At 42.6% G+C, this 15,463-nt stretch overlaps 2 protein-coding genes and 1 long non-coding RNA gene across 3 annotated transcripts; all 3 read right to left on the reverse strand.

Annotated features, from left to right (window-relative positions):
• Window positions 1-1,448: 1,448 nt before the first annotated feature.
• On the reverse strand, window positions 1,449-6,307 carry LOC143513190 (uncharacterized). The gene is made up of 2 exons (XR_013130609.1): window positions 5,038-6,307; window positions 1,449-2,325 (listed from the first exon to the last, which is right to left on the reverse strand). It is a non-coding gene; the product is annotated as an uncharacterized LOC143513190 (long non-coding RNA).
• Window positions 6,308-6,732: 425 nt separating this feature from the next.
• On the reverse strand, window positions 6,733-9,038 carry foxd2 (forkhead box D2). Its single transcript, XM_077004306.1, has one exon. The coding sequence runs from the start codon at window positions 8,583-8,585 to the stop codon at window positions 7,482-7,484; it is 1,104 nt and encodes a 367-aa protein (XP_076860421.1). The 5' UTR covers window positions 8,586-9,038; the 3' UTR covers window positions 6,733-7,481.
• A 3,899-nt stretch (window positions 9,039-12,937) lies between these two features.
• Window positions 12,938-14,212, reverse strand: foxe3 (forkhead box E3). Its single transcript, XM_077001256.1, has 2 exons — window positions 14,063-14,212; window positions 12,938-14,020 (listed from the first exon to the last, which is right to left on the reverse strand). The coding sequence occupies exons 1-2, from the start codon at window positions 14,210-14,212 to the stop codon at window positions 12,938-12,940; spliced, it is 1,233 nt and encodes a 410-aa protein (XP_076857371.1).
• Between the last annotated feature and the right edge of the window lie 1,251 nt (window positions 14,213-15,463).

The following is a 15,463-nucleotide window of genomic DNA, read 5'->3' on the forward strand; positions in this document are numbered from 1 at the left end:
GATACATATTCAAATATTATTTTAATGAAATAATTATTATTCATAATTGTAAATGATGTAGCACAATGTGATGACAAAGACGGCTTAAGATCTTTTTTTTAAGAAAGATATCAAAGGCTGAGTGAACCGTTTTATCAGAACGTCTTCATAACAGTGAGTCTGTAGACGCTCCAGTTTCAGTGCGTGTGTGCTCGTGCGTGTGTGTAGGTGGGTGTTCCTCGGTCACAGCCTCGTGGGTGGGGAGGCGCGGGACCGTGAGACAAGGCAACACGTTTCGCAGAGGAGAGCACAGCAGAGGTGGGGAGATAGACGCGGAAGACAGTCGCTGGCAGTTTGATGGCCATTCCAGCTGAACAAACAAAAACACCCCGAAACACTACAAACCTGGGAGTTGGAAAATGCGCGGGTCTGCTGTGAGGTCAGATTCCTTAGCGAATCTAATTCAATTTAACAAACTGTAAGAAAACATGCACGTCCATGGAGTAGCCCATCGCGCGCGCGCGGGCGGGTGCAAGCATCAATACATCTATTCATTTTAGATGTCACCTCAGCTTGCTTAGCGGGATAATGGTGCAAAACAAAAAATGCAGAATAATAAACGTGTGGAACTTAAATATTTTGATTTGTTCGCTTCGCTTTTTATTTTGACATGCACGGTTCCCCGAGAGGGCCACGGTGGTGCGTGCAGCCAGGACAGGCTCGCGCGTGCGGCAGGCTCGAGCGGTGGTGTGGTGAGTCTGCTAAAGGCATTAGTGCTGCGCTCGAGCCTCATAGACAGCGCTCACTTCTCTAAATAAACATTAGTCTTTAAAAGTTTGGCCCCGCGACCTCCCTCTGATCGCGTTTCACTGAGGATAGTGAGCTGGGTTTTTATCGCGGGACTTTCCCGTTCTTTCCGAAAACAAACCTTGGTTTACAAAGATATGAAATGTGTGCTTTGATGGAGTTTCTCTTTCACCTGGCTCTGCAACCGACATTTCTTTAATGTCTGTGGAAAACACGACCGTTAAATCTGACACGGGAATTAAAGTTTAATTTCAAGACGAAAAGGTATGCATACTTCCCCAGTGAAAAAGTCGCAGATTCGACCCAAAAACCACGAGGTCATTAGCCTGTTTTGTTTAGACAGAGCTCGGAATATTTTGCTTAGCAACTGCAGCAGAAATGCGAGGCTCGTATGTGGCAAGACCCCAGCAGAGCGCCCAGCTACGTGAACGGACCGTTACTGTATCCTACAGCTCTCGAATATGAAAACCATCACTCTCGCCATCAGAAAGCTTGGTCCTAGATTATAAAATGACGTTCCTGTATATTCAGAGCTCTGCTTTGCTGACACATTTGTAAAGATGAAAGGACATCGCCTGTGGTGTTGACATTAATTATTTCGGAGCCTTCTATGTAGATGTTATGAAGACCAAGTAGTCCTAAGAACAAAACGCAATTAGAAATGCCATCTGAACCACGTTTAATCATAGACTTACTAACATACAAATGCAAATAGCATACATTTATGGTAAGTGTTCTCGTCTAAATTCCTATTTTTTTCCCTTTTGCGCGCGCACGCGTTTGTGGCCCCGGGGCCATGTGGCGATATCCAGCAGGAATAAGCGAGGTGTGTTTGTGGGCAGCAGCTGCCCTGCTCCGTCACACCACCAGTTTGCGGGTCACAAGTTAAACCCCCGGCCACTCATGAAGCTCACACAGGAGGGTCCCCAGGCGCGCATCCAATTCAGCAACACACCCGCAACACATCGGAGAAGGGCTGTCCCTCCATTGTGCGCCGAAGCGAGAAGACGCGCGGGTGGACAGGGTGGGTAGGTTGTCATGGAGACAGTATTTACACCAACGGACCGTTCATCTCTTCATTTGGAGAGGTTATTTTTGAGAGAATAAAAGTTTAAGTGCTTAATTGAGGGACCTGCGAGCTTTTGGAGGTTGTTTTCCCGCAGTCGCTCGGTGGTGTCTGGCTGTGTCCGTGGAGATGTCCGCGTTTCTGTCCGTGTGGTACAGCAGCGCAACAGCAGGTGTCCGTCAGCGCGTGTGACCGCGTCAAAGAAGATGAGGCGAACACTTCCAAAGTTAATATTTTGTTTCCAGAGAAGAGGGGCGTGCTGTATCTTCGCTTTATTTACACACTCTGAATTAATTAACCAGAGGGATTCTTCTGCGCGCTGGAAAAACACGGTGGGAGCGACCCAGGGCGGCGCAGGGAGGGCCTAATTTATTGTGGCCGTACATCTCCGCTCTGGAGCGGCGTGTCAGGGGACCAGCCGCCTGCATTCCAGTACAATGAGGGCGAAGGCTCCGGTCGTCTGGTTATTTCCCCTAAATGAGTGTGTAAGTTAAAGAAAGAGAGGGATGTTTTTAACAAAGTATATCGACTAGCCTCTGCAACAGTTGTGTACAACGGTCTCTTAAAAGACCGGTTATCATACTAATAAATATTTACCAGACATACATTATTTACACGGCAAAACTGCAGAAACAGGACCTTACATATAACAAATATGTGATATGATTTTATCACGAGGACGAGATAAAAAAAAAACAAGACTAAGAAAAAAAACTCTAAGAAAAAAATACCTCTGCATCGCCACAACAGGAATATGGAGTCTGGCCACCTTGAAGGACACGTGCGACTGAGGGCATGTGTACCGCGGTCTTGAGCGGCAGGTGTGCACGTTTGTTTCTTAGGATATACCATATCCGATATATACGATACGATATGCTATTCTATGCTTCAAAACACTGCAGAGCGTTTATGCTCACTTCACCTCGTATACTGTTGTTGGTCAGACTACAGATCTACTGTGTTACTTCTGAAGTAGCGTTCACTGTTTGAAAAGTGTGACAGGAACAGTAATAGCTGTCGGGATATGTGTAATGAATATACTAAACATTATTTATTCTTCTTGTTCGGTCTATATATATAAGTAGTAATATATATAAATAGCAGTAGTAATTTTAGTAGTATACTACTGTGTGTGTGTGTGTGTGTGTGTATATATATATATATATATATATATATATATATATATATATATATATATATATATATATATATATATACACACACACACACACACACACACATATATATATATATATATATATATATATATATATGTAATAATAATAGTAGTAATAATAATAGTAGTATAATAATAGCAGTATTAATTAATGAAATGGTGTAGTGCATAAACTAGCAATAAGCTAAACAATTTTTTTTAATAAAAATATTAAGTGTTTTTATGCAAGGGGTTTTGGTTACACAGTTACGACCTTTCTGGTGTAACGAATTCCTAACGTATCTAGTATTAAATGTAGCTTATACATAACAATCGCACTAGGTAATTCAGTTTTTATAAAAGTGTTTATTTTTGTTTAGATTAAAATAACAAAATGCCTACAAGACAAAATAGACTCAGTTGAAACTGTAATATAACTGAAACTGGTTATGAGTTAATATCTGTTGTGTTCGTCAGAGCTCTACGCAGTTTTAAAAAATGAATACTGAAATATTCTGAGGTATTATCTCAGAAAAATGCAAAATACGAACGACATTGCCAATATACACAATTCAAAATGTAGGCTAAGTGTCAAGTCAATGTTAAAATAAGAAAATGAATGAATTTAGAGGCTTCATCACGGGCGAATTCGGGCGACATCACAGAGCTTGTACCAAACTGAAATCCGAGGTGAAGACAAATAAATATTTAAACAGATCATTCATAATCCACAGTTGGAATTACTTTTGGAAAAGCAGACTCATTGTTCATTAAGTGTAGAGTTATAGCGCCTGTTTTAAGTTCACTATTCGTGAAAGAGAATGTAGCAACGGCACCAACGCGCTTCCTCTACACACGCGTGTGATGTTTTTTCTTGCAGAAACCCTCGTTTTCAAATGACAGCGACTGATGAGATAAGTAGAGATATGCAGTGGGCTGCCTGCTGGATCGTGGGAGGACCACCCATGCTGCAGGCCTAACTAACTCGCCGCATGGGAAACAAAATGAAAGCTGAAAGACCGGGTAATTAGACGGACTCGGGGCTGTTAGCCTTTGCCATGTAACCCATCATTTACACTATCGATTCGATTAGAAGGGAGTGGTGCGATTTTTAAGCGAGAAACGAGACAAGTTTCCTGAACCTTAACTGACGGAAGAAAATGAAAACCTCCGGTTTTAAGACTCCCCTCCCCGTTTTTAACGATTTATCCGCTTAGGCGTAAAATCAGAACAGAAGCTTCTATCGCAACATGAAGCGACTCGAGCACAGCGGGAGACGGAGAACTGATTCTGAACGGAGATGACAAAGTCGCTTTTGTTTGTTTGTTTGTGTATTTTTAACAGTGCGTGGAGTTCACACTGTAACCCATCTCGGGCCAGATAGAGACACATAACATGTGTCTGAGATAACAGATTGAGCCTTCGTTGTTTGTGAGGATCATAGGTAGGCTACACCGTTGTGTGGTTCTCTGCTAACCTCTCGTCACCCCAGGAACCTCTAACCTGTCAAGCAGATGTTGTTCACTTCTGACCCTGCGTCTGGATGCGCGCGCATGTGCGCCACCGGTGCAGAGGACTCCTTCTAAGTGGATTGCTGGATTAAAAATAGTTTAAAGGGTATTTTATTTATAATAATAATAATAATAATTATTATTATTATTATTATTATTATTATTATTATCAGAATCGTAATCATAATCATAATAATACGGGAATACGCTTTGCAAACCATGTATACAAACGTTGTGCATTTGTTCGACGTTATTTTCTGGTCATCCTTCCATTCAAGCCACACACCTTAGTAATGGTAGCAAAATAAATGAATTAAATAATAATAATTACAATAATAAAGCAAGTTACAGAATCAATTATATACAGTTATCCATATAGTTCAGAAATCTCTGCCATGAAAATCTCTGCTGATTTGTCCGAACTTTAAAAAAAATTAATTGTGTTTTATTTCATTTGGCATAGCGAAACAGTTTTCTTAATTTTAATTTTACGTTTATAAGATTAGAAAATATATTACCTTTTGAATGACCTACCAACACGTAGTCCGTTGCTTCAGTGCTATGCGCGGCTGAAGGAGAGGACAGCACGCAGAGAGTCAGTCCAGCCACCTTTTAGTTCTAATAATAAGGCGTGAAAAACACCCCACGGAGTAATTTTACCATTTGCACGCAGAGTAAGCAGCTTCACGCGGGCCGACCGCGTGCTCGGTGGAGTCTGAAATAGACTCGCGGTTCTGTTTTTTGCTCCAAGAGGAGTTCCCGCGGACTCTTTTGTACATGTCCCGAAACACAGCACAAACGAGAAGAAAGCAGACGGCCGAGAGTCTTTTAAGAAGATCGCTTTTCAGAAGTAAATGTGTGTGGCTTGTCTGACTGGGGACCTCTCGCTGGGCGCCTATTGAGGTCCAAGGGACAAAGTCTTCATCAACATCATCAACAAACGAGCAAAAAGCCGCATTATCGCGGATTAGATGCCAGCTGAAAAAAAATGCTACTACAAATTAGCGATGGATCCCCGAGAGATGGTGGGTAGCCATGTAGAACCCTCACATTCAATTACAGGCTTTCAAAACCCCGATGTCCCCTTTCATTTAGGTCTTTGTCGTTTGCCAGAATCTACTCAATTATCATGGCTCGAATGCCACACAAGCGCAGTCACGTGGTCAGATGGGCCGGTCAGTACCGGGATCACGGAGGACCCGTTTACCTCAGGACGTGTGTTTACATGTTGGCCTAATAAAACATGTCTAATATTAGACCTACTTGTTATTTATTAGTTCAAGAATGAACGGCTTAAACATTGGAAGCAGTTCTTTATTTTATTTTATTTATTTATTTGTGGGGGGGGGCAAATGGTTATTCTTGTTAGGGGGGTTCAGACGAGCAAGGTAAGATGAATAAAGGAAAAGGTGAATAAAGAAGAAGTTTGAGAAGTCGACCTACCCTAAACATAAAGGTATTTGTGTAAAAACGTATTGTTCAATCACTTGAGTTGTCGGCATATAATCGTCTCTGCGTATTTATTACCAAATTAAAGCAACTCAAATGACCCTAATAGGGGAATTGTTTCACTTAATCCACTGAACTAGGACTAAATTGTTTTTACAAAACAACAGGATCAAATTCTCAGGTTTGCACACTGTTAACTCATAAGAGTGTTAATTTATGTCCTACTAAACTAAAATGAACCTGCAGTGTTTCTGAGCGCGGTGTTTTACGTTAGTGTGGAATGATCCACAAGGTGAAATTAACGCAAATCATATTTGTTTACTGTCGTGGAACCGCATCTTTGACCCAGAGGCCGCGACTTGGTGTTACAGTTTCACATAATGTCAATGCATAGACATTCAGTACCGACACAATCAGTACCGACACACTCGCAGGCTGGAGGCGCCCGCGCGCATTTTACATTTAGCTTTAATTTTACGGTTTTTAACCGACGCTCTTATCCAGAGCGATAGAAATGTGTTTTAAGTGTCTACTCAGAAAAAAAGATTAGTTTTCACAAATAAATTACAGGTCAAATATATCCTTCACCGAGATTTTAAGGGCCACGAGAAGCACGTTGACCACAAATCTGTAGGAGATTCAATAGTTTAAAAGCACACTGCTCGAACTTTGAACCGTGCAGGCGAGTGAGGGGGCCTGTTCTAACTTGGTCTTTTTATGGTCCTAGATAATACAAAACCTTAAAAAAAGTTAGCAAAAACATCTTTAAAATTCACAAACATTTATTTTCTTGTCATTACAACAAAATGACCTATGGACATTACGTCTTTTATCCGTCTTTACACATAACATTCTCTTCACATATTATTTTCAATGTAATAGGAGCGTACGCACAAACAGTCAAAGAGAATGAGAGGTAATGCGATTTACATCAACGACACATCATCGTCTAGTGACAAAAATCAAATAAATTTAACTATGAATTCACCGACACACCGCTGACGGGACATCGCGGGGAGGGCACAGGCTCGCCCCTATATTTACAACCGCATTGTGTCCCCGGCAATGTGCTTTCAAAGAAAGTAAACCTGAGTTTTCGGTCTCGCTATTAACAGTGCTTTTCACAAACTCACAAAATATATGAACAATAAAATAGCAATAACAATCTTCATTTAAGCCCACCAACAGGAAAAATCGATCACAATGAGTAAAATTAATCGACACTTTCTACTTCAAACAGCTGGCCTCTCAGGAGGCATAGGCCAGAAGTGAAGCGTGAACATCGTGCTGCTTTTTAAATCATCTTCATTTCTTCTTCATAGTGATGTTTCTTAGTATCGTACATATTTACAGTTCATAAATATAACCAAATTATGAAGGTTTTTTAAACCCTTGGATTTCCATAAAAACATGAACCTGTGAGAAATTTAGCCCCACAAAAATGTCACGCCTACCTTAGCAAATGTCGAAAGAACCACAGAACGAACCGACGCGTTTTCGGTTCGAGGACGATCTAGAAATGACAATTGTTAAGACTCGTGGCTTTACCGGAGAAGCTCTGAACACCTTGGACCATCGTTTCTTGGGAGAGGTTCAGATGGTTTGAGGCTGAAGCTAGTGAAGGAGTCAGCATGGCTAGAATCTGAGCTTGCGCTGGCGGCGGGGGGTTGTAGGTCGAGGCCGGTGAACTCGCCGCACCGATGATATTGTCTATGGAGAAAGAAGGCCGAGTCGGAGCGTTTGCATCCGTTTTATGTGACGCCAGTCCAGGCAGCGTGGGACTGAGCTGTGGGTAGAAGGGCTTCCGCAAATCTGCGCCCAGGAGCGACGGTAGAGAGTGCGGCGCGGAGAAGAGCGAAGCAGGGGTCGGAAGGGGACAGGGCGAACTCTGGAAGGAGAAGGTTCCTGTGGGGTGGTGCGGGTGATACGGGTGATGTGCGTGGAAGTTCTGCAATTGGAGCCCGTAGTTGTAGCCGTACGGACTATAGCACAATCCGGGCAGGAATCCTCCGGTTTCCCTGAGAATTTCGTTGTTTTGATGTCGTTTGAAACGTTTCCTCCTGCGTAGAAAACTCCCGTTGTCGAACATATCGGCCGACTCGGGGTCTAGGGTCCAGTAATTGCCTTTGCCCGGGTTGCCAGGTTCACGAGGGATTTTGACAAAACAGTCATTCAAAGACAGATTGTGACGAATTGAGTTCTGCCAGGCAGGAAATTTCTCCCGGTAATACGGAAACCTGTTGCTGATAAACTCACAGATCTCGCTAAGCGTCAAACGTTTCTTTGGACTCTGCAAAATAGCCATAGTAATCAGGGCAATATACGAATAAGGGGGTTTCACAAGTGCGTTTTTACCCGGCTTGTCCCCAGTCAGTGCCGCAGCCCCCGGTTGCCCCTCGGGCCCAGCGCGCGCACCCGGGCACTCCAAACCGCTGTGACCCGGTGAGGCTGCGTGTTCCCTCGCGCTCTGGGACAGACTGTCGTCGGAGTCATTGTCCAAGTGGAAAGTGTGATGGTGAAGATATTTCCCTTCCTTCACAATGTCACCCCCGACCACATCGATGTCCACGTCGTCGGACAGCGCGGAGCTGTCGGACATGTCCGTCCCCAGCGTCATGGTTGGACAGTCTTTTTGTCTCCCTCTCTCGCGTTCCGTGTCCAGTATCGTGCAGCTCGGTCCTCGGGCTGGGACAGTTCACTGGGCGAGCTCAGTAGTCCGACCAGACTGCCCGTCTGTCAGGGGCCAGGGCTGCCTGCTTTGCTCTGTCTTCTGCTGCATAGAAAATCACTTTACGCCACACGAGAGTAACGCCAGGAAACAACCACAACACGCTTGCATAACCAACGTGAATCCTCCACACTTCTGAGCACGTGAAACGGAACGCTCACGTTAACCAATCAATCGTCTGTTTTCTTACGACCGTTTAATGTTCTTCAGAAGCGTCAACTTTTGCTCGAAACCTCCTGTCACTACAGCCAAGCGTCCACAAACGAGTCCGTAAACGAGTGTTTTGGGAGTGTTTTTTCCCTCCTCGAGGATTTGTTACCACGAACGGACGCTGCGCTGTGCCCCTCGCAGTACTCCCCCTCGCGCCTCTCTAAAACTATTTATCCAGCAGCCCAGATCACGTGACCAGCGTGTCGGTAACCGGGAAGTTTGGAGCACCGAGGGATGAGAGGCACGGAGGTGGCGGTGTGTGCACTTTGACTTTATTGACTTGGCAAAAGTTACTTGCTCTGAAACGGAGACAGCTCTGGACATCTGAAATAGTTCACCGGTTAAAAATGGTAGCACAATTAAATATATATATATATATAAAATATAATGTTGAAAACAGGCATAAATATTATACCGGCTATTGCAAATAGGTAGACTACAAATTAACATGCTTCAACAGCACATTTGTACATCCATCCAACGCTCCATTCATCCACAGACAGTTATTTTATAGACAACTAATAGTAATAAATATTACTAGCTAATACGTTTTTAAATACTAATAGTTTTACGTTTTTTAAAGAAAATAAACTACTAAGAATTACTAATAACAAGCACGAAAATATGTATTATCTGTGTGTGAGCGCGTGATGGTGTCGTCTAAAAAGCCAACAAAGTTTCTAGATTTTTAAACCAAACCATACGTCATGACGCAATGATGCACTCATGGATTATGATTAAAAATCAAAAACATATAACAAAAAAATCTATTAGAAATTATACACGAATTTGGAATTAACATGACATGTAAATATAAAATAGAAAAATCATCAAACGGGTTTTGTGAATGCTGGTATTCTGACTGAGTGTTTGGTTTTATTTATTTTATGTTCGTGCGTTATAAACTGATTTACATAACTAGACGTTTGTGGTCAACTTAAACACAAATTCTAAATGTAACTTTTAAAACGCATATACGATATAACATTTTTTAAAATGTCACGTTCTGTAAATATACGTTGTGAAAACGTTTAATATTATCAATTCATTTCGTTACTTTTATAATAAAAATATCCTTACCATTGTGGAATAACACAATTGTAAATCTATGGCACACAGAGCCTAAAGAAACAGTCAAATAACCAAGATGTGCAGCAAATGTACATTTTCTTTTAGAAAACGAATCGGATGGAGTGACATTGACCATGGGAAACTTTCACGCGTGAGTAAATGTCACGTACATCGCGTTCCTGCAGTCATTAATTCCCAAATAACTTCTCACGGGTTTTATGTTTTCCTTGACAGGAATTCTAAACACCATCCATCAGGGTGAGTCGTAGATGTCACGCGCTCCTCCACACACGCACGAGCAGGCGCACGTGCATTCTACAACCTGCTGCAGGTCGTCACGGACCGCCACGGGTTGACGAGGTAGAGAGTTAGAGGACACAGTCCTCACATTCTCCTTCATTAGGCAGCCTGCTGCAGGGACAACAGTCATTTGTCTCGGGATCAGATTAAGCTTCTCAATAAATCGCTAAGCAGTCTGTATCATGTTTCGGGTGGTTTTTAGCATAGCCCTACTTAGCTTTGTTTCCTATCCAAACGCTTTTCGTTCATTCAGTTTCTGTAAGAGATGTGACACGGAGTTTTTGGAATATAGTACAATTTTAGGCAGTCATGGTCTGGTGGCAGGGTCTTGTGACCCGAGGGTCGTGGGTTCGATTCCCAGACCTGAGGCCATGACTGAGGTGCCCCTGAGCAAGGCACCTAACCCTCAATTGCTCACTTGTATAAAAATGAGATAAAAATGTAAGTCCCTCTGGATAAATGTAAATGTTTTAGATTGTGGAATATATTAAAATATTTTGTTGTTGTTACAATAGACAAACGGCGCTTAAATAGTTTTGTTCAGGTGATGAGACAACAGAAGTTGAAAGATTCTACACATCTTTTAGATTAAAAAAAGGAAAACGTATTAACGTCGATAATGGTCATAATAATCTATAAGGGAAATAGTCGGGCCGGGCCTGCTCGCGCATTGATTATCTTGGGTTTCCTGTCTCTGTCTCGTGCAGCTGTGTGCACGTGCAGTCCCATCATCGCGAGCTGTCTCAGTAGGCCTCATTCGTCCCTTATACAGACATGAAGGTGTTTTATATTACACCTTAATGGGTTGGAGATCTATTCACTAACAGGTTGGTCTGCATATGTCCAACACGTCAACGTCGCTGCGAAACATAAACCCAATAGTGTAAATTAAAAGGATGCGTTCTCATAAGAGCAGGCTAATTGTCAGTAAGGCTAAGGAATATGAGTAAGATACTGTGAATCGTGACATCGTGTCTGGGGACAGCGCCCCCCAGAGGCGTCTACAGCCGAAAAACTTCAGTTTACTGAACTACAATTATAACCAAGCCCCGTGCCTGTGAAGTACACTGAATGTTTGTGTAAGACCTATTAAATGATACTGTGTAAGACCCTGTTATTTCATTGTCACATTACAAAAATATGATCCTTAAAAAACAACAAGAAAAAATAAAAGCCAAAATAATCGGTGTAAAGCTTTGGAGTTTAACATGTTTCTCTTGGGGTGAGACGTATGTTGTTCTGGTCGCGCTGTGTTGGTCAGGAATATAAACGCAGTTCTATGATAATATTGGGATAGAATAATATTAGTAATCTACTTCGAGATGACGGGCGATTTTAATTCTTAGCTTTGACTGACATCTAGTGGACATGAAGGCGATGTGCATCACACGTGAGCTACACTGAGAGGAAAGTCACTAAATATGACCCATTACTCATTCCACACGGTGTCGCACCATTATAAGCAAAATAAGACCGTAAACAGCATTTCCTCGGGGATCTAACCACTCACAGGTTGAGATCTAACAGGATTTACAAGGCAAATATGATGTTTTACAAAAGTCTGCAAAACGCGTGTGACAACAAAGTACTGCTTGTACACACCTCTGTGGACCTCGAGGACTCTTACACCTTCTGACCCGTATGGACAGACCTCGTGCACCACCAGGTTCAACTGTTGGAACAGTTATCCTTATATAAATTATCACATGATATGAGTCTTATTATAGATGTTTTACCGATGTGGTATTATTACGACAATTATGCCTATTGCGGTATTATTACGACAAAATCCAAATAAAAACGTTATCTTAGTGTCTGACATCTTTTGGATATTCATCACGAAGCTATTATGGCTGAATTTTCATTCAGAATAAATAGCAAAACTCATTAAAAACGCACCAGAATTGTCGTTAAAGAAGGAACAGGATAATTCAAGTAATTTATTAATTAAAATGTAATAGCCGTGTTTATGTCATCCTATTTTATGTAACCCAAATTTGGCTTTTCATGAAAACACAACGCACGCTGTAAAACAAATAAATATTTGTTTTGAACTAAATCACACTGCAATATTCAACTATGAATAATAATAATAATAATAATAATAATATAAAAACCGTGAGAGATAAGCCTACATAAAACCCATTTATTACTTGACATATGTACAGATTCTATGAAAAACCCAAGACAAAAATATAGATTACACATATTTTCACAGATTGTATATGTGTACACCTACTCTCACAGACTGTACATGTGTACACGTCTCACAGACTGTATATGTGTACACCTATTCTCACAGACTGCATTCAAACATTGGTCGCAAAAGCTCTCGCTCGCTGATCTAAATAGCCCCGTTTGTACTGATCCAGGCTGCATTCCAGTTTGAACAGACCTAAATGTAAACGCTGATTGGCACATTATACAAAGTTAAGTAACGCTGCAGGAATACTGTATACGTTTTAGTGTGCATAATTATTGTTAAACAATGTAGACCAATTATTGTTAAACAATGTAGACCTATCAGTAAAAAAAAAAAAGAAAACTCACTCAGCCACAGTGGCAGCTGTGGAAAACAGATTCAGAGCCAACTGACATGTTTATATTTGATATTTACGTTATGTCCTATATGTGGGTAGCATTTTGTCTCCAAGAGTCCGTCACATGTACCGTTCGTGCCCACAGGTAAAGTTTGCTTGCCGCGTGTATGAATTGTTGTACGAGTTGATGGCCGGTCCCGAGAATCCTAGCAGCTGCTCGGTGTGTTGTGCGCACGAGGCGACCCTGTTCATACTGGACACCTGCGCGCTACCGGAGGAGAAGCTCGGGCCCAGTACCGAGGCCAGGTTAGGGGGGGACGCTGAAGGAGAGTACATGTAACCGGACGCCGCTGGAGCGAGAGACCCGCTACCTCTCCCCATCACGTTTACGGCAGGATTAACCGCCTGCGTCTGGAAGGTGTCGGGGTCGCTGGCCGAAACCGAGCAGGCTGTAGTCATTGAGCACTGGTCTCCGGTTCCGATCCCGAGAGACTGTGCGTTAAGGTCCGCTGCTGGTCCGTTGGGCATGACACATTGCTGACTAATAATGTTATCGATGCTGAACATTCTGGGCTGTCCTTGAACCAGCCCGGCCGAGGTCTGATAGTGATGCAACATTACAGGATGAGCGGACCCAGGAACCTGCGCGCCGTAGCCCGGTGTCATACCCGGGTACAAGGGGTTTTGATACGGCTGTCTTCCGCTTGGGGCCGGTGTAAACGCGCTGGAGTTCTGCACGAACCCGGGGAAAGTGCTTAGGTCTGTCCGCTTAAACCTCTTCCTCCTCCTTAAGAAACTGCCGTTATCAAACATGTCCTGGGCTGCGGGGTCCAGCGTCCAGAAGTTCCCCTTGCCTGGCCTACCGGGTTCTCGGGGGATCTTCACGAAACAGTCGTTGAGCGTCAGGTTGTGGCGAATAGAGTTTTGCCATTTCTTTGAGTTCTCGCGGTAGAACGGAAAACGAGCCATGATGAATTTGTAAATGCCCCCCAGCGTCAGTTTCCTATCGGGGGAGTTGGCGATGGCCATGGCGATCAGGGCGATGTAACTGTAAGGCGGCTTGCCTCGCTGCAGGGGCCTTTTCCGCCTGCGGCTCCCGGTCTGCGACATTTCCTCGGTTGGACCCACAGAGACCTTTCCGTCCCGGTCCGTGTTGGTGTTGTTAGGCTCTGATTTGATCACAACACAGTCCTTGGTTCTGAGCTGGAGGAGCAGGGACGGAGAGGTGGGGGACTCAGGGCGCACCTGTGGAGACATCACCACAGGAGACATCACCACAGGAGACATCACCACAGGAGACATCACCACAGGGCTGGACGCCTCGCTCGGTGAATGATGGAAATCCGCCGTCATGTTGAACCCTCCCGACATGTAAGAAAAACTTGCTAGATTCATAAAAGTTTTCTTTTATATAGTGTTGTCGCAAATTATGGATATATTTAAATAAGACACTTTGAGCAAAAAACTGAAGACAATAGACTCGGAATGTGTCGCCCGAGAGGTTCCTCCGCCAGCCGAGAGGACACACTCCTACTCTTAGCGTGTTTGTACTGCCAGGTGTGTGACTTTATCAGCTAGGGAGAGTGACGACACCACCTGTCCTGTGACGACATCACCGGTCCACTGGCACGAGCGCAAGTTTCCTCTCCGCTGACAGGCAAAGGACAGAGAAGCTATATATAATTGTTTTATATAGCCTAATATGTGTTTATATATTTTAATAATTTTTAAATCAGTCATCCTAATAATTATTTTTGTTAGTTGTTTTCCCCCTAAAATACATACATCATTATTTCTAATTAATTCTAATTAATAACATATAATATGTATAATATATAACGGCGTTCGTTAATTTGATACTCTTATCGGGTGATATAAAAATAATTAGCCGTTCATCTATTCTTAAAGTTGGGTTGGGAACTGGGTCAAAATGGGTAAGCAAAATATGATGATTTTCAACTTGATAGTTTAGCTCGGCTGTATTCCTAACCAAATTGCACAGTAGGGGTGAGAACGAGTTTTTAAACCTGTGAATTACAAATCGTACGTGTGTTTACATGGATGCAGCCACGAAGTCGCCAGGTTTGCTTCATGGAAAATTCATTTTTAGGAATTCATTTTTCTTTTTAACCGTTAAAACTGCAGAGGACCAAAACCGGCTTTTGAAAAAGTCCCCCCCAAATTTACGTCCGTGAGGTTAAATGTACTAAATGTTGGCTTACATTTCATATATCATGTTTAGCTGAAAAAACATGTTATCAACCCCTTTTAATGTACAGTATGTAGGCTTACAAATTCATGTTTAACTGAATAAACCGTTGAACACGAGTAGCCTACATTTTATTGAGCATGTTTTTTTTCTTCAAGTATCAAAGTAGAACAACTTTCTCAAGCAGTCATTGATGCATTTTGGAAACAGGAGATGAGCCCCTGGTCTAATGCGCCCTCTGTATTAAGAAACCCTATCTCAAAAACTGACTTTTAGTCATTACTTGGGTAGCACGCATATGAGCCATTTTAATATAGATTAATTTCAAGATTTCAGTGAGATTAATCTAGATTTAAAAAATTAATCTATGCCCAACCCTAATATATATATATGTCACGGTGAGGGGGCCGGGTCGCCACCAGAGGGCGTGCATCCCG

Source organism: Brachyhypopomus gauderio, chromosome 4 (assembly GCF_052324685.1).
Source record: "Brachyhypopomus gauderio isolate BG-103 chromosome 4, BGAUD_0.2, whole genome shotgun sequence".
Classification (NCBI taxonomy): domain Eukaryota; kingdom Metazoa; phylum Chordata; class Actinopteri; order Gymnotiformes; family Hypopomidae; genus Brachyhypopomus; species Brachyhypopomus gauderio.

What these genes read in the sequence shown, in the direction of transcription:
- foxd2 (XM_077004306.1), bottom strand. Translation starts at nt 8,585, where the DNA reads ATGACGCTGGGGACGGACATGTCCGACAGCTCCGCGCTGTCCGACGAC.
- foxe3 (XM_077001256.1), bottom strand. Translation starts at nt 14,212, where the DNA reads ATGAATCTAGCAAGTTTTTCTTACATGTCGGGAGGGTTCAACATGACG. An exon ending in CTGTGGTGATGTCTCCACAG is followed by an intron (nt 14,021 to 14,062) that starts GTGCGCCCTGAG and finishes CTGCTCCTCCAG; the next exon opens with CTCAGAACCAAGGACTGTGT.